At 42.8% G+C, this 12,766-nt stretch overlaps 1 protein-coding gene across 2 annotated transcripts in view; it reads right to left on the bottom strand.

Annotated features, from left to right (window-relative positions):
- The window catches only part of COX10 (cytochrome c oxidase assembly factor heme A:farnesyltransferase COX10), a 96,305-nt gene that overhangs the window by 9,398 nt on the left and 74,141 nt on the right, over positions 1-12,766 (bottom strand). For both annotated transcript variants that reach the window (XM_066565700.1, XM_066565701.1), the window contains exon 6: positions 6,075-6,307. In XM_066565700.1, coding sequence (XP_066421797.1) covers positions 6,075-6,307 — 233 coding nt within the window. The remainder of the gene's footprint in view (positions 1-6,074; positions 6,308-12,766) is intronic.

Raw genomic sequence — 12,766 nt, 5'->3', positions numbered from 1 at the left:
ACTGAAAGGCAAGGGGGTGCTGGCCATGTGTTTGACTTGTCTGCAAAACAAAAGGATCCTCAGCATCCACCAGGAATAGGAAATGAAGTTGGCTGTGGGATTTTTCACCTTGAGAGAGTGTTCCCAGCTTCTGCCTTTAACAGAAGGAAGCCAGATGTCCTGAGGTATGCTTGCCACATAGAAAAAAGCTGTGTGTGTATGGATACACACAGGCATGTGCACTTCTTGTGTGACACACAACAGGTTATTGCAGCCAAAAGCCTCACAGGGAAACACCTTTCATTACACAGGCAAGGCTGAGAAAACAATTCCATATATAACTCGCCTTAGCTAACCCCAGCAATAGATGCCATAAAAGAAGAGCCTGTTGGGTAAGATGAAAATATAGTCTTTTGCAAATATGTTTAGGAAGCATTTACCAAAGGACCAGACTCAGCAGAGGATTGCAAATGTGCAGAGCCAGGCAGGGGCTCCTCATCAGCCACCTCTTTCCCCCAAGTCCCTCCTGCCGATCCCCCCATCCTGATTTCTCTGTGGGTGCTGTGTTTCACACCCAGGGGCTCAGGGCTACCCCATCAGCCACACACAGGGTAGAGAACCAGGCAAAGGGCATACTGCCTGTGAACTTGTGGGGTCGGTCCCCAGGTGCCCCAGCAGTGGAGCTGCCATTTCTTTTGTCTCTTATGAAGATGGAAAGGAAGAAAAAAATAGCCCACTGGCTTTTGTCCTAAATTCAGACCAGCTGCTCACTAGTATTGTCCCTCTGCCTCATTTTTACAGTTTTTACCCCCACAAAGCATACTCCTGGGCCCCCAGCTCCAAGTTTCATATGTCAGTGACATGAATATCTCTGTTTCCTCTGGAACAGACCACAAATTCTGCTCTTTCATCTGGGGAAGTGAAACCCTGAAAAGCTGAGTTTACCAGTGGGAGTTTATAGCCGGAGCCTCCTCTCCTCCGGCAGTAGGATGCTGGAGCTGCCCTGCTCTGGCGGCTGGCTCCCAGACCTGCTCCCACATCAAGGGGCTTTGAAAGCTCCAAGTGCTTAACTGGAAGGGACACAAAGATCTTCAAGCTAATTTTGCATGCAATTAAGCTGTTGTTTTGCTCTCCTTCCTCCTGGCAGACAAGTGCTATACCAGGGAAAGTATGAGAGACTCCAGCCTTTGGCAGGTTGGGCACAGGCCCCCCTCTTTCCTATTCTCCTTTTTTTGTTACTGAAACCATCCATCTGCCAAATGTCACTAGCTGATAAGAACTGCCCATTTTTAAATCCCCTTTTGTAAATAGATGCTGGCTGACATAATTAATGTCTACCATACAACACAATTTGAATTACAAAGTAAAGGCAATTTAAAAATCAGCCTCCACATGATTACAATTGATACTGAGTCTATAAATTCCATACCCCGAGGAATTATTTAAATTTCTGAAAATGAATGAAAATCAGTACAAGATGTCTTTCAGGGGAACGAGACCAGGAGTGGAGCATCTGATAAACTAAACAGTCTCTTTAGATAAATATTCTTTGGTGCAGTAATACCTATGGCTCCTGGGCCACTGTGGATCTGCAATGTCTTCTGCACTGTCAGGGCCCTTATCTGTTCTGCCACCACCTACTCAGAATAAATCTCTTTAGCTGATAAGCACATTAGGTAGAGGAGCCCTGCTTGTCACTTCCATCTCACTGGGTGGTTTGTATGAACTCCATGGCACCAAACTGCTCCGCTCCACAACACTGATCCTGCTTGCTGGCGGGATCCAGCCCGAGCAGAGCACGGTCAGTGGAAGAACTACAAAAGTTCCTGGGCTCCCAGCATAACAAGGACATGGGACCATGTCCTTTGGAGCAAGACCCAAGGAGTCCACAAAGTTGATAAAGAGACTGAAGCATCTTCCCTATGGAGACAGGCTGAGAGAATTGGAGGTGTTCATCCTGGGGAAGAGAAGGTTGTGTGGAGACATCACAGCAGCTTCCAGGATCTGAAGGAGCTGCAAGGAAGCCTGAAAACAACTCTGCATCAGGAAATGCAGTGACAGGACAAGGGGGAACGGATTCAAACTGAGAGAGGGAAATTTAGATTTGATATTAGGAAGAAATTCCTGGCTGTGGCATTTGAATCTACTCCAGTTTCAGTGTTCTGTTAACTAAAAATAACAAGTTTAAATGGACATTAGTCAAGGGAGAAAGAACAGCAGAGTGAGGATAATTTAAAGCATGTATGCACTCTTACACACCAGAATAAACAGCTCTGTTTCTTTCTTTCTGTGCACAAGCTCAGCAGCATTGCGGCACAGCCAGGAGCTCTTCTGCTTGTGGATCCCATGCAGGAGGGGGATCTGGCACAGAACAGGGGACACTGCCAAATTTGACTTACCTTCCTGTCTCTCTGCTATGACTTAAGCTTTTAAGTGAATGTCATTCTTTTCCTTATAGTCCTTCCCTTGCAAAATAATTTCAAGGTATCTTGATTTACTAGAAAAACAAATCTCTTCAGAAACAAATAGTACCAAGAAAGAGCAATGAAATCTGCTTTCAAGGAAGCAAACGTGTTACTGCAGATCACAGGCTGGCAGTTAAGTTCTGCATAAATACCCCAGATATGTGGCAGTGATATCCTTGTGATAAATTACATTTATCATGCACTTCTGACCGTCTCACCTGCACTCACTCCCCCAGCGAGGAAATGTTAACATTCCCTATCTTTCATCAGTTTCAAACAGCTGCCATTAAAAAAACACAACCCCCCCCCAAACCCACAACAAAGAATTCCACATCTTCCCAGAGATAATCTTATCTTTTGCTTTTGAAATGGGAGGTTTTCCCTAAATTACTTTGGCACAAAATCCAGGGATGGGGGCGGGATGTTCAATCAGGCTTAGGAGCATAGAGTTGAAGTTACCTATTGGGGCAGAAATGGAACCAAACATTCCTGGGAAGTACCAGGAGATCTGCAAAAATACATAGTGTAAGAAATTGCTCAGAGAGCAGTGAGGCTGCCCAGAGAAGCTGTGGCTACCCCATCACTGGAAGTGTTCAAGGCCAGGTTGGATGAGTTTTGGAGCATCCTGGCCTAGTGGAAGGTGCCCCTGCCCATGGCAGGGGGTTGGACAGTCCTTAAGGTTCCTTGCAAACCCATGTCATTCTATGATTCTATGAGTATTCTATAAACTACAGCAAGCATTTGCATCACTGGAAACATGAGGGTCCCAGATTTCTATCTGTAAATACACAGTATTTTTTTCTGGTCCAAGAAACTGCTAAGGTATTCATCTTTAAAAGTCATAAACAAAATGAGGACAAATTAAAACAAGGTTGCTCCACTCTGAGATACTTTGTTATTAGCTCTGGAATTGGAAACGAGGAACCAACTTCAACTCTCTAAAGCACCATCTCCAACTCTCCCAAAGGACAAAATATCTCACAGCATCCATGTCATGGAACTCCTGAAGGAAGCAGACATGGCTGTCCTAACTGTTACAAACAACAGTTTAACACTTAGCTGCCCAGAAATGGTAATGAAAGGGCTACACTTAAATATTGTTTTCCCTATAACCAGCAACATGTACAACAATGTGGCTGCTGTGAGAAGATTACAAGGAGAGAAAATCCACAGGAAAATGTAAACTCAAAAACCCACCACATTAGTGGTGAGAACTTTCCTTCTCATTAGTTTCCTGCCTCCCTTCCTTCACATTCCTCTTTGTTATCGAGTAGAATGATTTTTTTAAAATGAGGTGCAAAGGCATTTTCACACCTCTACCTAGAACTAGGTTAAGTCTCCACACTAATTACATATTATTAATGAGTTCAACAACTGAGACCAGGCTGGTTAGGGAAGGGACACGGGTCTGCGTATTGTGTATGGATGCACGCCTGTATTCCGCATGGATATGATGCTGCCAGGGGCTGAACTCTCCTATTGCAAAAGTAGAATGTTTAAAACTGAAAATCATAGTCTACAATGCCATCATTTTCTTCTAGTTATTTCTTTTCTCTGTAAAAGTGTTTGTAGGGTTTGTGTTGTGGTTTTTTTGTTTTCCATTTGATACTGAAATGCACTAAAATTTTACATTCCGGTCCTTGTTTTCAGGACTCTCCCCAGGTGTGCTTCATTACAAACACCAGTATCAGTTCGATAACATTTCTTTCTCTATTAAATAAGCTGCCTGGCCTCCCTGACACAGACTGGGAGGTGATTTTAAAAGTTTTAGCTATACATAACACACTATGCATCAGATTATTGTGTTCTGACAAATTCTGCTTGGGTGGTTTAAAGTTAGCATCTTTCACTGGTGGCATCATTGCCTTCACAGCAGAGCTGGCACAGGGACACGTAACCACATTTTAGCTGCAAGTTAGAGAGGAAGAGCTTACTTGGCCACCAGTGGGGTTCCCTGCTGCCCTCTCTGCTGCTGTACAGGGACAGCTTTGCTCTTTGTGAAATAGACCTCAAAGAGCAAGTTGACAAATTAAAGATAATGACAATCAGTGCCAGTTTAACCTGATGGGCTTTCACTGGCCTCTACAGTAAGGGCTTTTGGAGACATGCAGCTCTGCACTCCAGCTCCTCCAGGCCGAACTGTGCAGGTGAAGCACAGGCATATGAGAGTTATCTTTGGACACCAACTCTGCAATAAAGTGGTAAAAGCATCACAGAAATCCCCAAACAATGTCAAGGTCTAAGTATCTGCAGCCAGAATGATATTAAATTATTTCCTCTCATCCTGTCCCTTGTTTCCTGGGGGCAGAGCCTGACCCCCACCTTGCTGCCCTCTCCTGTCAGGGAGTTGTGCAGAGCCAGAAGGTCCCTCCTGAGCTTCCTTTTCTCCAGGCTGAGCCCCCCCACCTAGCTCCCTCAGCTGCTCCAGCCCCTTCCCTGGATAAGCTCCAGCCCCTCAATGCCTTTTTTGTCATGTTCCCTCTTCTCTTCTAAAGTACAGAGCTGCTAACTATGTCTGTTATGCAGTCCTAACACAAGACACTATACATACTCTTAACATAAAATTTCTAGGTCTAAGTAACTTTCAGAGAAGAAAATATTTGTATAGAAGCAGCACACAATGAAAAAAAAGCCCACAACACCTTCCATCCTTGCTCTGGTTTAGATCTGTGTGGGAACATGTGGACACAAAGCCAACTCAGACTGACTTTTATTAGGAAGTGCATAAAGAACAGATTTTGCAAAAATTCTGATAATTTCTGGTTAAAAGCCTTGTTGTTGAAAGTATTATTCAAGCCTTAAATATGCCCCCCTGTGGGATGAGTGTGCGCTAAACCAACTCTTAACAGACCTATTAATTGCACTTCATTAGTTGCTTCAGACTATAAGTTTGTGGAGCCACTTTGATTCTTAAGTTTCTAGCTGGCAGGAAAAACAAGGCCTGATTGTGTCAGAGTTGAGCTGCTGAAGAGATCAGTGTTTTACAAGGGATGTAAAAGTGGTTCACAGCTACTAAAATAGAAATGTTCGTTTGCTTTTCAAGGAGGAGGGAAGGAGCATTTGTAACTTAGAGTTTAGCAATGGGTAATTAAGAAATACACCAATAAATTAATTTTCCCAGGATATTTTCTGGCTTGTGGAAAGACTGTAAAACACATCGAGGAATTTTCCAACTGCAAGTCCCTTGCAAGTTGGATCTTACTGGATATGGTTTTAATCCTGAACACGATTCGAATCCTGAAATTATGTAACATTTTCTCCTATGTGAACATCAAATATGCTATTTTCCTTCTGGATTTTTTTAAGATGGTCAGAACACAAATAGGTCATGCTGCTTTATCAGCTCTGTTTTGCCCTGAAATACCTGTGTAAGGAGAATGTTACCAAAATTAGCTGCTTTCAAAGCCTTACCACAGGATTACAGAATGGTTTAGGTTGGAAGGGACCTTAAAGATCACCTCTTTCCACCCTCTGCCATGGCCAGGGACAACTTCAACTAAACCAGGCCACTGTAAGCTGTGTCCAACCTGGCCTGGTCAGGTCAAGAACATAAAGAACAAAGTTTACTGCCTTTTGAGTAGGTTCGTTATCCTGACAACCACTCACCCAATGAAAGGGTTTTATACTCACCAGCATCCAGACTCCCAGTAGCTGCAGTCCAGCCCATGACGGGGGGAATGGCCCCAACAACAGCTCCCACCCACGTGTTGGCAATGCTCATTCTCTTCAGGGGGGTGTAACAGCACGTGTAGAGGAAGATGTTGAAGGCGCCCAGGGCCCCGGTGAGAGGGTTCACTCCCAGTGTGAGCAGGGCAATTCCTGGGATTCCACAGGACGCAGCAAAGCAGACAGCGAGCAGGGGGCTGTGGGGAGACATGTGGCACATGCTGAGCAGGAGATGGCCTCAGAGAATGGCTGCCATCCCTTCCCTTCAGTCTCCCCCCCAAAAGTAAGATTGACTCTTTGTTATTGTTTTACTCAGCCATCCTAAATTTTCCTGTTTGAGCCCCCATCCTAACAAAGGCCTTTCCAAAATGTGAAGACAACCTTGCTACAGCTCTGCAATGGAGGTGATTCTTAATCTTGTGATCACTGTGTTCACCAAATAAACTCAAGCTCTGCAAGTAATGGAGAACTGTTCTCCCTTATGGAGAACTGCTGCTTTCAGCACATCTTCCTCCTTCATTTTAATTTTAGTGAATTTAAACCACTGGAAAAAGCACTCGGAGTTTAGAGTAAAATGGTTGCAGTTTGTCAGATTTTTGTAAAATGGTTGCAGTTTGTCAGATTTTTAATTGATTGCAGTTATGCAACAGATCCCTCAAAACGCAACAGGGTTAGACACAAAATTAATAAGCATTTATGAGAAAAGGAGTACATTCAATCATTTTGAAATTACATCAATAGGTATAAAGTATTCTTTGACTTTACTGAAAAAAGTCTGAACATGCTACACCCCCGATTATCTGATGCACTGTACTAAGCAGAGGAAGCACAACCAAACAAAGCTAGCAGCAGAATCAAAAGTGGCTATCTTGTAAGCATGACTGAAATTAACTGAAGATATTTTAGGTTTGGTCAAAAGCAGCAACCAACAGTGGAACAAATTAACTCTGTGCATTTCTACTGTGCATCAGCTGAGAGCTCAGAGAAGGTTGGAAACTCATATTAAAATCTGTCAGAAAGTGGCTAGAGCTATGTAAACTTTTGCTAAAAAATTCCACAATAAACATTCAAATAGGATGAACAAGGATCTTTTGTTTGGCTACCAGAGCCACACCTGACAGGCAGCATGATGCCACAACCCTAAGGAAGCTTTAGCTGTGGTTCCTTGCGCCAGATCAACATGTTTGCTGCCGGTGGGGATCTCCTCTTGTGTGCTTGTTTGAGGTGTTTGGTATAATAGGAAGAAAGAACTAAAAGCCCCTAAGAAATAATGTGGTGTGGGTAAGCTCTGGAAAGGAGGAAAATGCCATTACATTAGTTGTATTTAATAACCCATGTGGCTAAATACACACTTACAGTCATCCATGTAAAACCAGAAAATATGTGTGCTTGCAACAAAGGTCTCTGCATGGAGTTTACCTTTACACCTTTTGTCTAATTGAAAACCATGAAGCCTTTGTGTTCTACAATCCACTCTGCCCTCTGGTCAAATCCTTAACCCTAAAATAGGTGTTGCAAGCACCGCTCCAAGAAAATAATTATTTCCTCATAAGAAAATAAGAAAAATTTGCTGGTGGGGATGAATTTTATGGGAGTTCTATCAGCAAAAATTCCTACCAGTCAAATTTTTATATTTAAGATATTTGTTAGACCAATACAGTACAGAGTTCCTGAATACCTGGAAGAACTAAAATGAGCAAATCTTATGCTAAAGATCTGCCTTCAATTGAAATTGACTAAGTAATTTTATCCAGCTTTTCTAAACCATCAAGAGATTTTAGGCAATGCAGTGTGTAGAGAACACATTTCTACTCAGCATTACCACCCCTGGTGTTACCAATACAGCAGGAGTTGACGGAGGGTATGTCACTGCCTTTCACTAACAATAAGATGTATAAAATTTGAGGCTGTTTTCAGGAAAGGAGCCATATGGAGCTGTGCTCTCTGGTTCTGCAGCCTGTGGTGCTCCTGTGCAGGAGCTCCTTTGCAAAACACAATCTGTACTGCCAATGGTCCCAATACTGACCACAAACACCAGAGTACTTTGTAGATGTTGCCCCTCTGTAGTGAAAGTCTGACTGGGCCTGGTTAAACAAATCTATCTTGACTGATTCTTGAATAAAATACAGTCAGACAGTAAACACCAGATTCACACAATACTCACTCTCGAGGCAACAAAAGACCAGTGTGATTCTATGAGGCTGGGTTCCCCACATCTACCCTGCAGGGCTCACAGACATAGATGAGGGCACAGTTTGATCTAATGCAACGAGCACTTTTCTCACTAATAAGGAGTGAAGACTTATCTACATGTCTCCAGTTTAAACGAACACCACCCTCCATGAGCAGGCACCAGCCCTTCATGTCTCTTCTCAGACAGGAAGGCAAAGGGTGGGAGTGTAAAGCCCTCCTGCATGGATGAACCCTTTTTTGCCTCACTGTGTCCCTGCAGCACCAACGGCCCTCAGTGCCAGCCCTGATCCCAGGTGTCTGCTGCCTTCATTTCCAACCAACGGATCAGAAAAATATCTTTAAAAATACGGCTTTATCAAAAGGGAGAGGTGAAGTTAGGCGGCTGAGACCTTCAAAAGATTTGCTGTGATCCTGGTAGATGAGAACACATTTTTGTTTTTCAGTTTCTTCCTTTTTGCCTCTTTAAGGGGAGCTCCTGGAGGCACAGTATGTAACCACAGAATCACAGAAGTTTGTGTTGAGAGGGACGTTAAAGCCCACCTTGTTTCAATCCCTCTTTGAAAGGCAAGGACATCTTCCAGTAAACCAGGCTGCTCAAAGACCCATCCAGCCTGGCCTTGAACACTTCCAGGAGTGGGGCAGCCACAACTTTTCTGGGCAATTTAGGCAGTTTGATCGGTGTCTATAACAGTGTCTATAATTGTCCTGATGCTCTCGGGGGAGGGCATAAAGTCAATGGGGTGGTTCCTCTTAAGCAGCTGAACTGCTTTATTCTCAGACATCCTGGGAGTATCACATTTTCTATTTCTCTCTAGTGTTTCCTCAACAAAGAAGAGTAATTGTTTGACTTACAAAGGCCTGTTCCTAAAACTCCAACTGAGATTAGAAAGTCATACTGTGATCTGATGATTCAGCTTTGCTATTTCTGCCTCTTAAAATACTATTTGGCATCACATAGACACTGCAATGAGAAATCGGGACTTTTCTTTAATGGTGGAAAATGAGGTAGAAGAGAATTCAACTCACTCTCATGGAAACTTGTATAAGCAATTCCTCACTGCGAGAAAGAAAATATTTGAGGAAAATGTAGAGAGATTTCAGTCACTGGTGATGCTCTTTCTGCTTCAGTGACACTGCAGATTTTAAGACAAGACTGAGCCTAGGTTTAAATCACAGCAGTTTAAAGGGTATTCTGATTTCAACTAGTTTATGTCTTCTAGGGACCAGTGTGCATGTCCATGCTCACGTTGTTTGTTAGTACTCAGGTACGGGGGGTGCCCTCTCTATTGCCAGGCTGATTTGATACACCCTCCATTGCCAGGCTGCCCCACATCTCATCAAGGGACCATAGGAGATCAGCATCTCATCCTGGAGCAAGAGAAAGGCTGAGACACTGAGTTGTCACTGAATTTACCCCACCACCTGAGGTTCACACAGCTCCTCTCAGTACAGCCTCATGCCACTATGCTGCCCATGTCAGCCTTGGGCAACCCAATGCCACAGAATTCTTACACGGTGCTCAAAAGGGGCTGAGGGGTCTCTGATGGTTTTCTTCATCCTTAAACCATCCCATGCAGTAAGTGCAGGCTGGTGATAGACGCTCATTTCATTTGGGCGTTCATGTTTGCTGAGGGAATCACTCCCATGGGAAAAAAGGCAATCTTCCATTGGAAAACTGGCCAAGGACCTAGCTCAGAAAGCAAACATCTTGAGCAAGAAACTAGGTTTTATGATGGATTCTTGGGAGGAGTTGGTTTCAGTTATTTGGCTGATTAAAATCAGGCTTTGGAAAAATACTGCAAGTGCCAAATGAGTTCTCTTCAAATTTACTCTAAAATACCCAGTATGTCACCATATAGGGCACCTCCTAAAGGCAAACCAAAACATAGTAGCTGTACCTTGTCCCTCTTCTCTCTTCTACTGACAACAAATACACTAAAATCTACCTAATAAAAGTGCTAAAAGACATCTACCTTCAACTAAAAGCTTTTTAGAATTTCAGCTTGACTAGTGAATAATCAAACTTCTCCTGATGCAAAGGAAATGTTTTGTCATTTCTTTTCCCAGGGAGTTCACCCAAGATGGCCCCACCCCAGTCACACTCAACTGAGAGCATCCAAGAGGAGAATGAGAAGCAGGAGGAAGATGGGGCCCACATTCTCCTCATTCAACTCTGGAGACATGCTGTTGGTTAGGCTGGGGAGGATTGCTCAAGGACAGCCCAGGGCTGCTGGGGGGAATGGGAACAGGCAGGAGGAATTCCACATGGGTGTTCTTCAGGTATCTCCTACACACATGACCATGAGACATCCACGTGAACCCTCATCCAGAGGAGTGAGGAGGCTTTGGATGATGCAGCAGTGTATTTTAATTCATGTGCAATAATATAATCCTTAAACTAGTCGCCACTTACAGATATTCTGGTTATACTCAAATAATGAGCTTTCATACTTGTGCAGGAAATAAATTTATTTAACAGGATCCGGAACCATGGATAATAGTACTTACTGACTCACAGGCTTATTTGGAAAAATTAGGAGGTGAAAACAAATCAAAGCATTTGCCCGTCTATAAAATCAATGTAGTATTTTACCTATTTCACAGCAGCATCAGCAAGCTTCATGTCTATAATGATCAACAGTGGGACTACTTACACAGGCATTTCTGTGCTGTCTTTGCCAAAACATTTTGTAAAGGTGACTGTCAAAATACAGTTTGAACTACAATCTAAAAAACAGTGTTAAAAATGGGGCAAAAGTTTAATGAATTTTTTTAAAAAATCAAAAAAACCAACAAAGAGCAAAACACAATTCTCTCTCAAAACCTATGAGTACTTGAAATTATGGAAAATTCCTGTATCAGCATCTAATGCTTTAACCTATTCCTGTGAATAGACTGACACTCCCATACAAGTGCAGACACAAAGGACATGAATCCTGAATAGGTGTACTCATTCAATCAGCAGTTCTATGGGATTCACATTCAGATGTTATGTAAATACATAAGAAACTCAATTTGTGACCATGTGTCAATGGGAAACTGGGCACAACAAACATACATAAAAAGCAGGTGAAGTATAAGTGCATATATTTTAAAATTAGATTCAAAGCCTAATACAAAAGGTAATAAATCCTGTCTTCTCCCTGTCTGTCAAAAATCCTTCATAGATGTGTCACCTACTTCTAAAAGGGTAAACTAAAAAAACCGCAAACAACAATGCTCTTTTACTTAGTTGCAGCATGACTGCAGTACCTTAATGGACTTGGAACATTTAAATTCCCAGTCGATTATTTTGAATTAGATCTCATTAGTGTTGACAACTGTCCCTCATACCACAAGACAGTGGATCCGTTCTGCCAAATGCAGGGTGATGCTCTAAAATAATCAGAGCAGGGATGGTGAAGGAAGAATCCAGGCATGGGCTTGTGAAACAAGGAGGGTGGAAAGAGAAGAAACCTTATTTAGAGCAATTTCCATATCCCAATGAAGTCAAATACATACCCTTGTGTTCCTCTGTGTGGGTTTTTAGTAACAGCAAATACTCTGCACAGACTCTGCCCTTTAAATAAACAGCAATTTACCTACTTTTTGATGAGACAAAAACTGGGTTTGGGTTTTGGTGAGTTTTCTGTGTCACCCAAGACACAGGTTCAGTAAGATCACTGTGCTTCTTCCCCTTGCTCACCCACAGAAATGGTACTAAATTATCCCTGACTTCAGCATCTTCCATGGTGGTAGGCAAACAACACTGAGACAACAGAGGTGAGACTGATGGCTTAAATGAATTTCAATATTGCTACTCTGGGCCCAAATTCTATCTGCATATAGTGTCAAAACAATTTGTTAAAATAAGAAGAGGGACAGCCTGAACCAGGTTCCTGCACAGATGGGCTGAAAAAAGCAGGAGCTCAAGAGAAGGTATTTTGGCAGACAAAGAACACAAGTGTGACCCTCATCTGCAACTACATTTCACCATCACAAGCTGAGATACGAGTCCAGTGCTGTTCCAAAACCATAATTAAAATCAGATTTCAGGAGGAAGCATCATAAGTTGCTTATTATTTCTGGAATCTCTAGGTATTAAACATGTCCCCAGACTACTTGTCAGTACAAAGCTGCTGGAGAAAGCCCCCTCCTCTTTTCCCTAATTTTTTTAACCACCACAACAATTACGTCTGCAGAAAAAGAGTTTACAGACACAGTAAGTTTTTAAGGCTTCTGAAGCCACTTACAAATTCAGACAAAAGCATCAGTCTGAAGATTTCACCCTTTTCCAATAGCAATGAGAGGTTGCACAAACAGAAGTTCAAGTGCCACCCCTTTGATGGTTTCTGTGGCTGCAGTAGCCCACGGTCATGAAGGGGAAAGGATGTCCATGGAGACACCTACCTACATCCATGCAGAAAACCATACTCCCCCTCAGCTGCTGATTTAATTTTGCTCATCTCCTGGCATCTTCTCAA

Source organism: Molothrus aeneus, chromosome 25 (assembly GCF_037042795.1).
Source record: "Molothrus aeneus isolate 106 chromosome 25, BPBGC_Maene_1.0, whole genome shotgun sequence".
Lineage (NCBI taxonomy): Eukaryota > Metazoa > Chordata > Aves > Passeriformes > Icteridae > Molothrus > Molothrus aeneus.
Note: the sequence above shows the minus strand (reverse complement) of the source record. Positions and strands in the feature narration are given on the sequence as shown.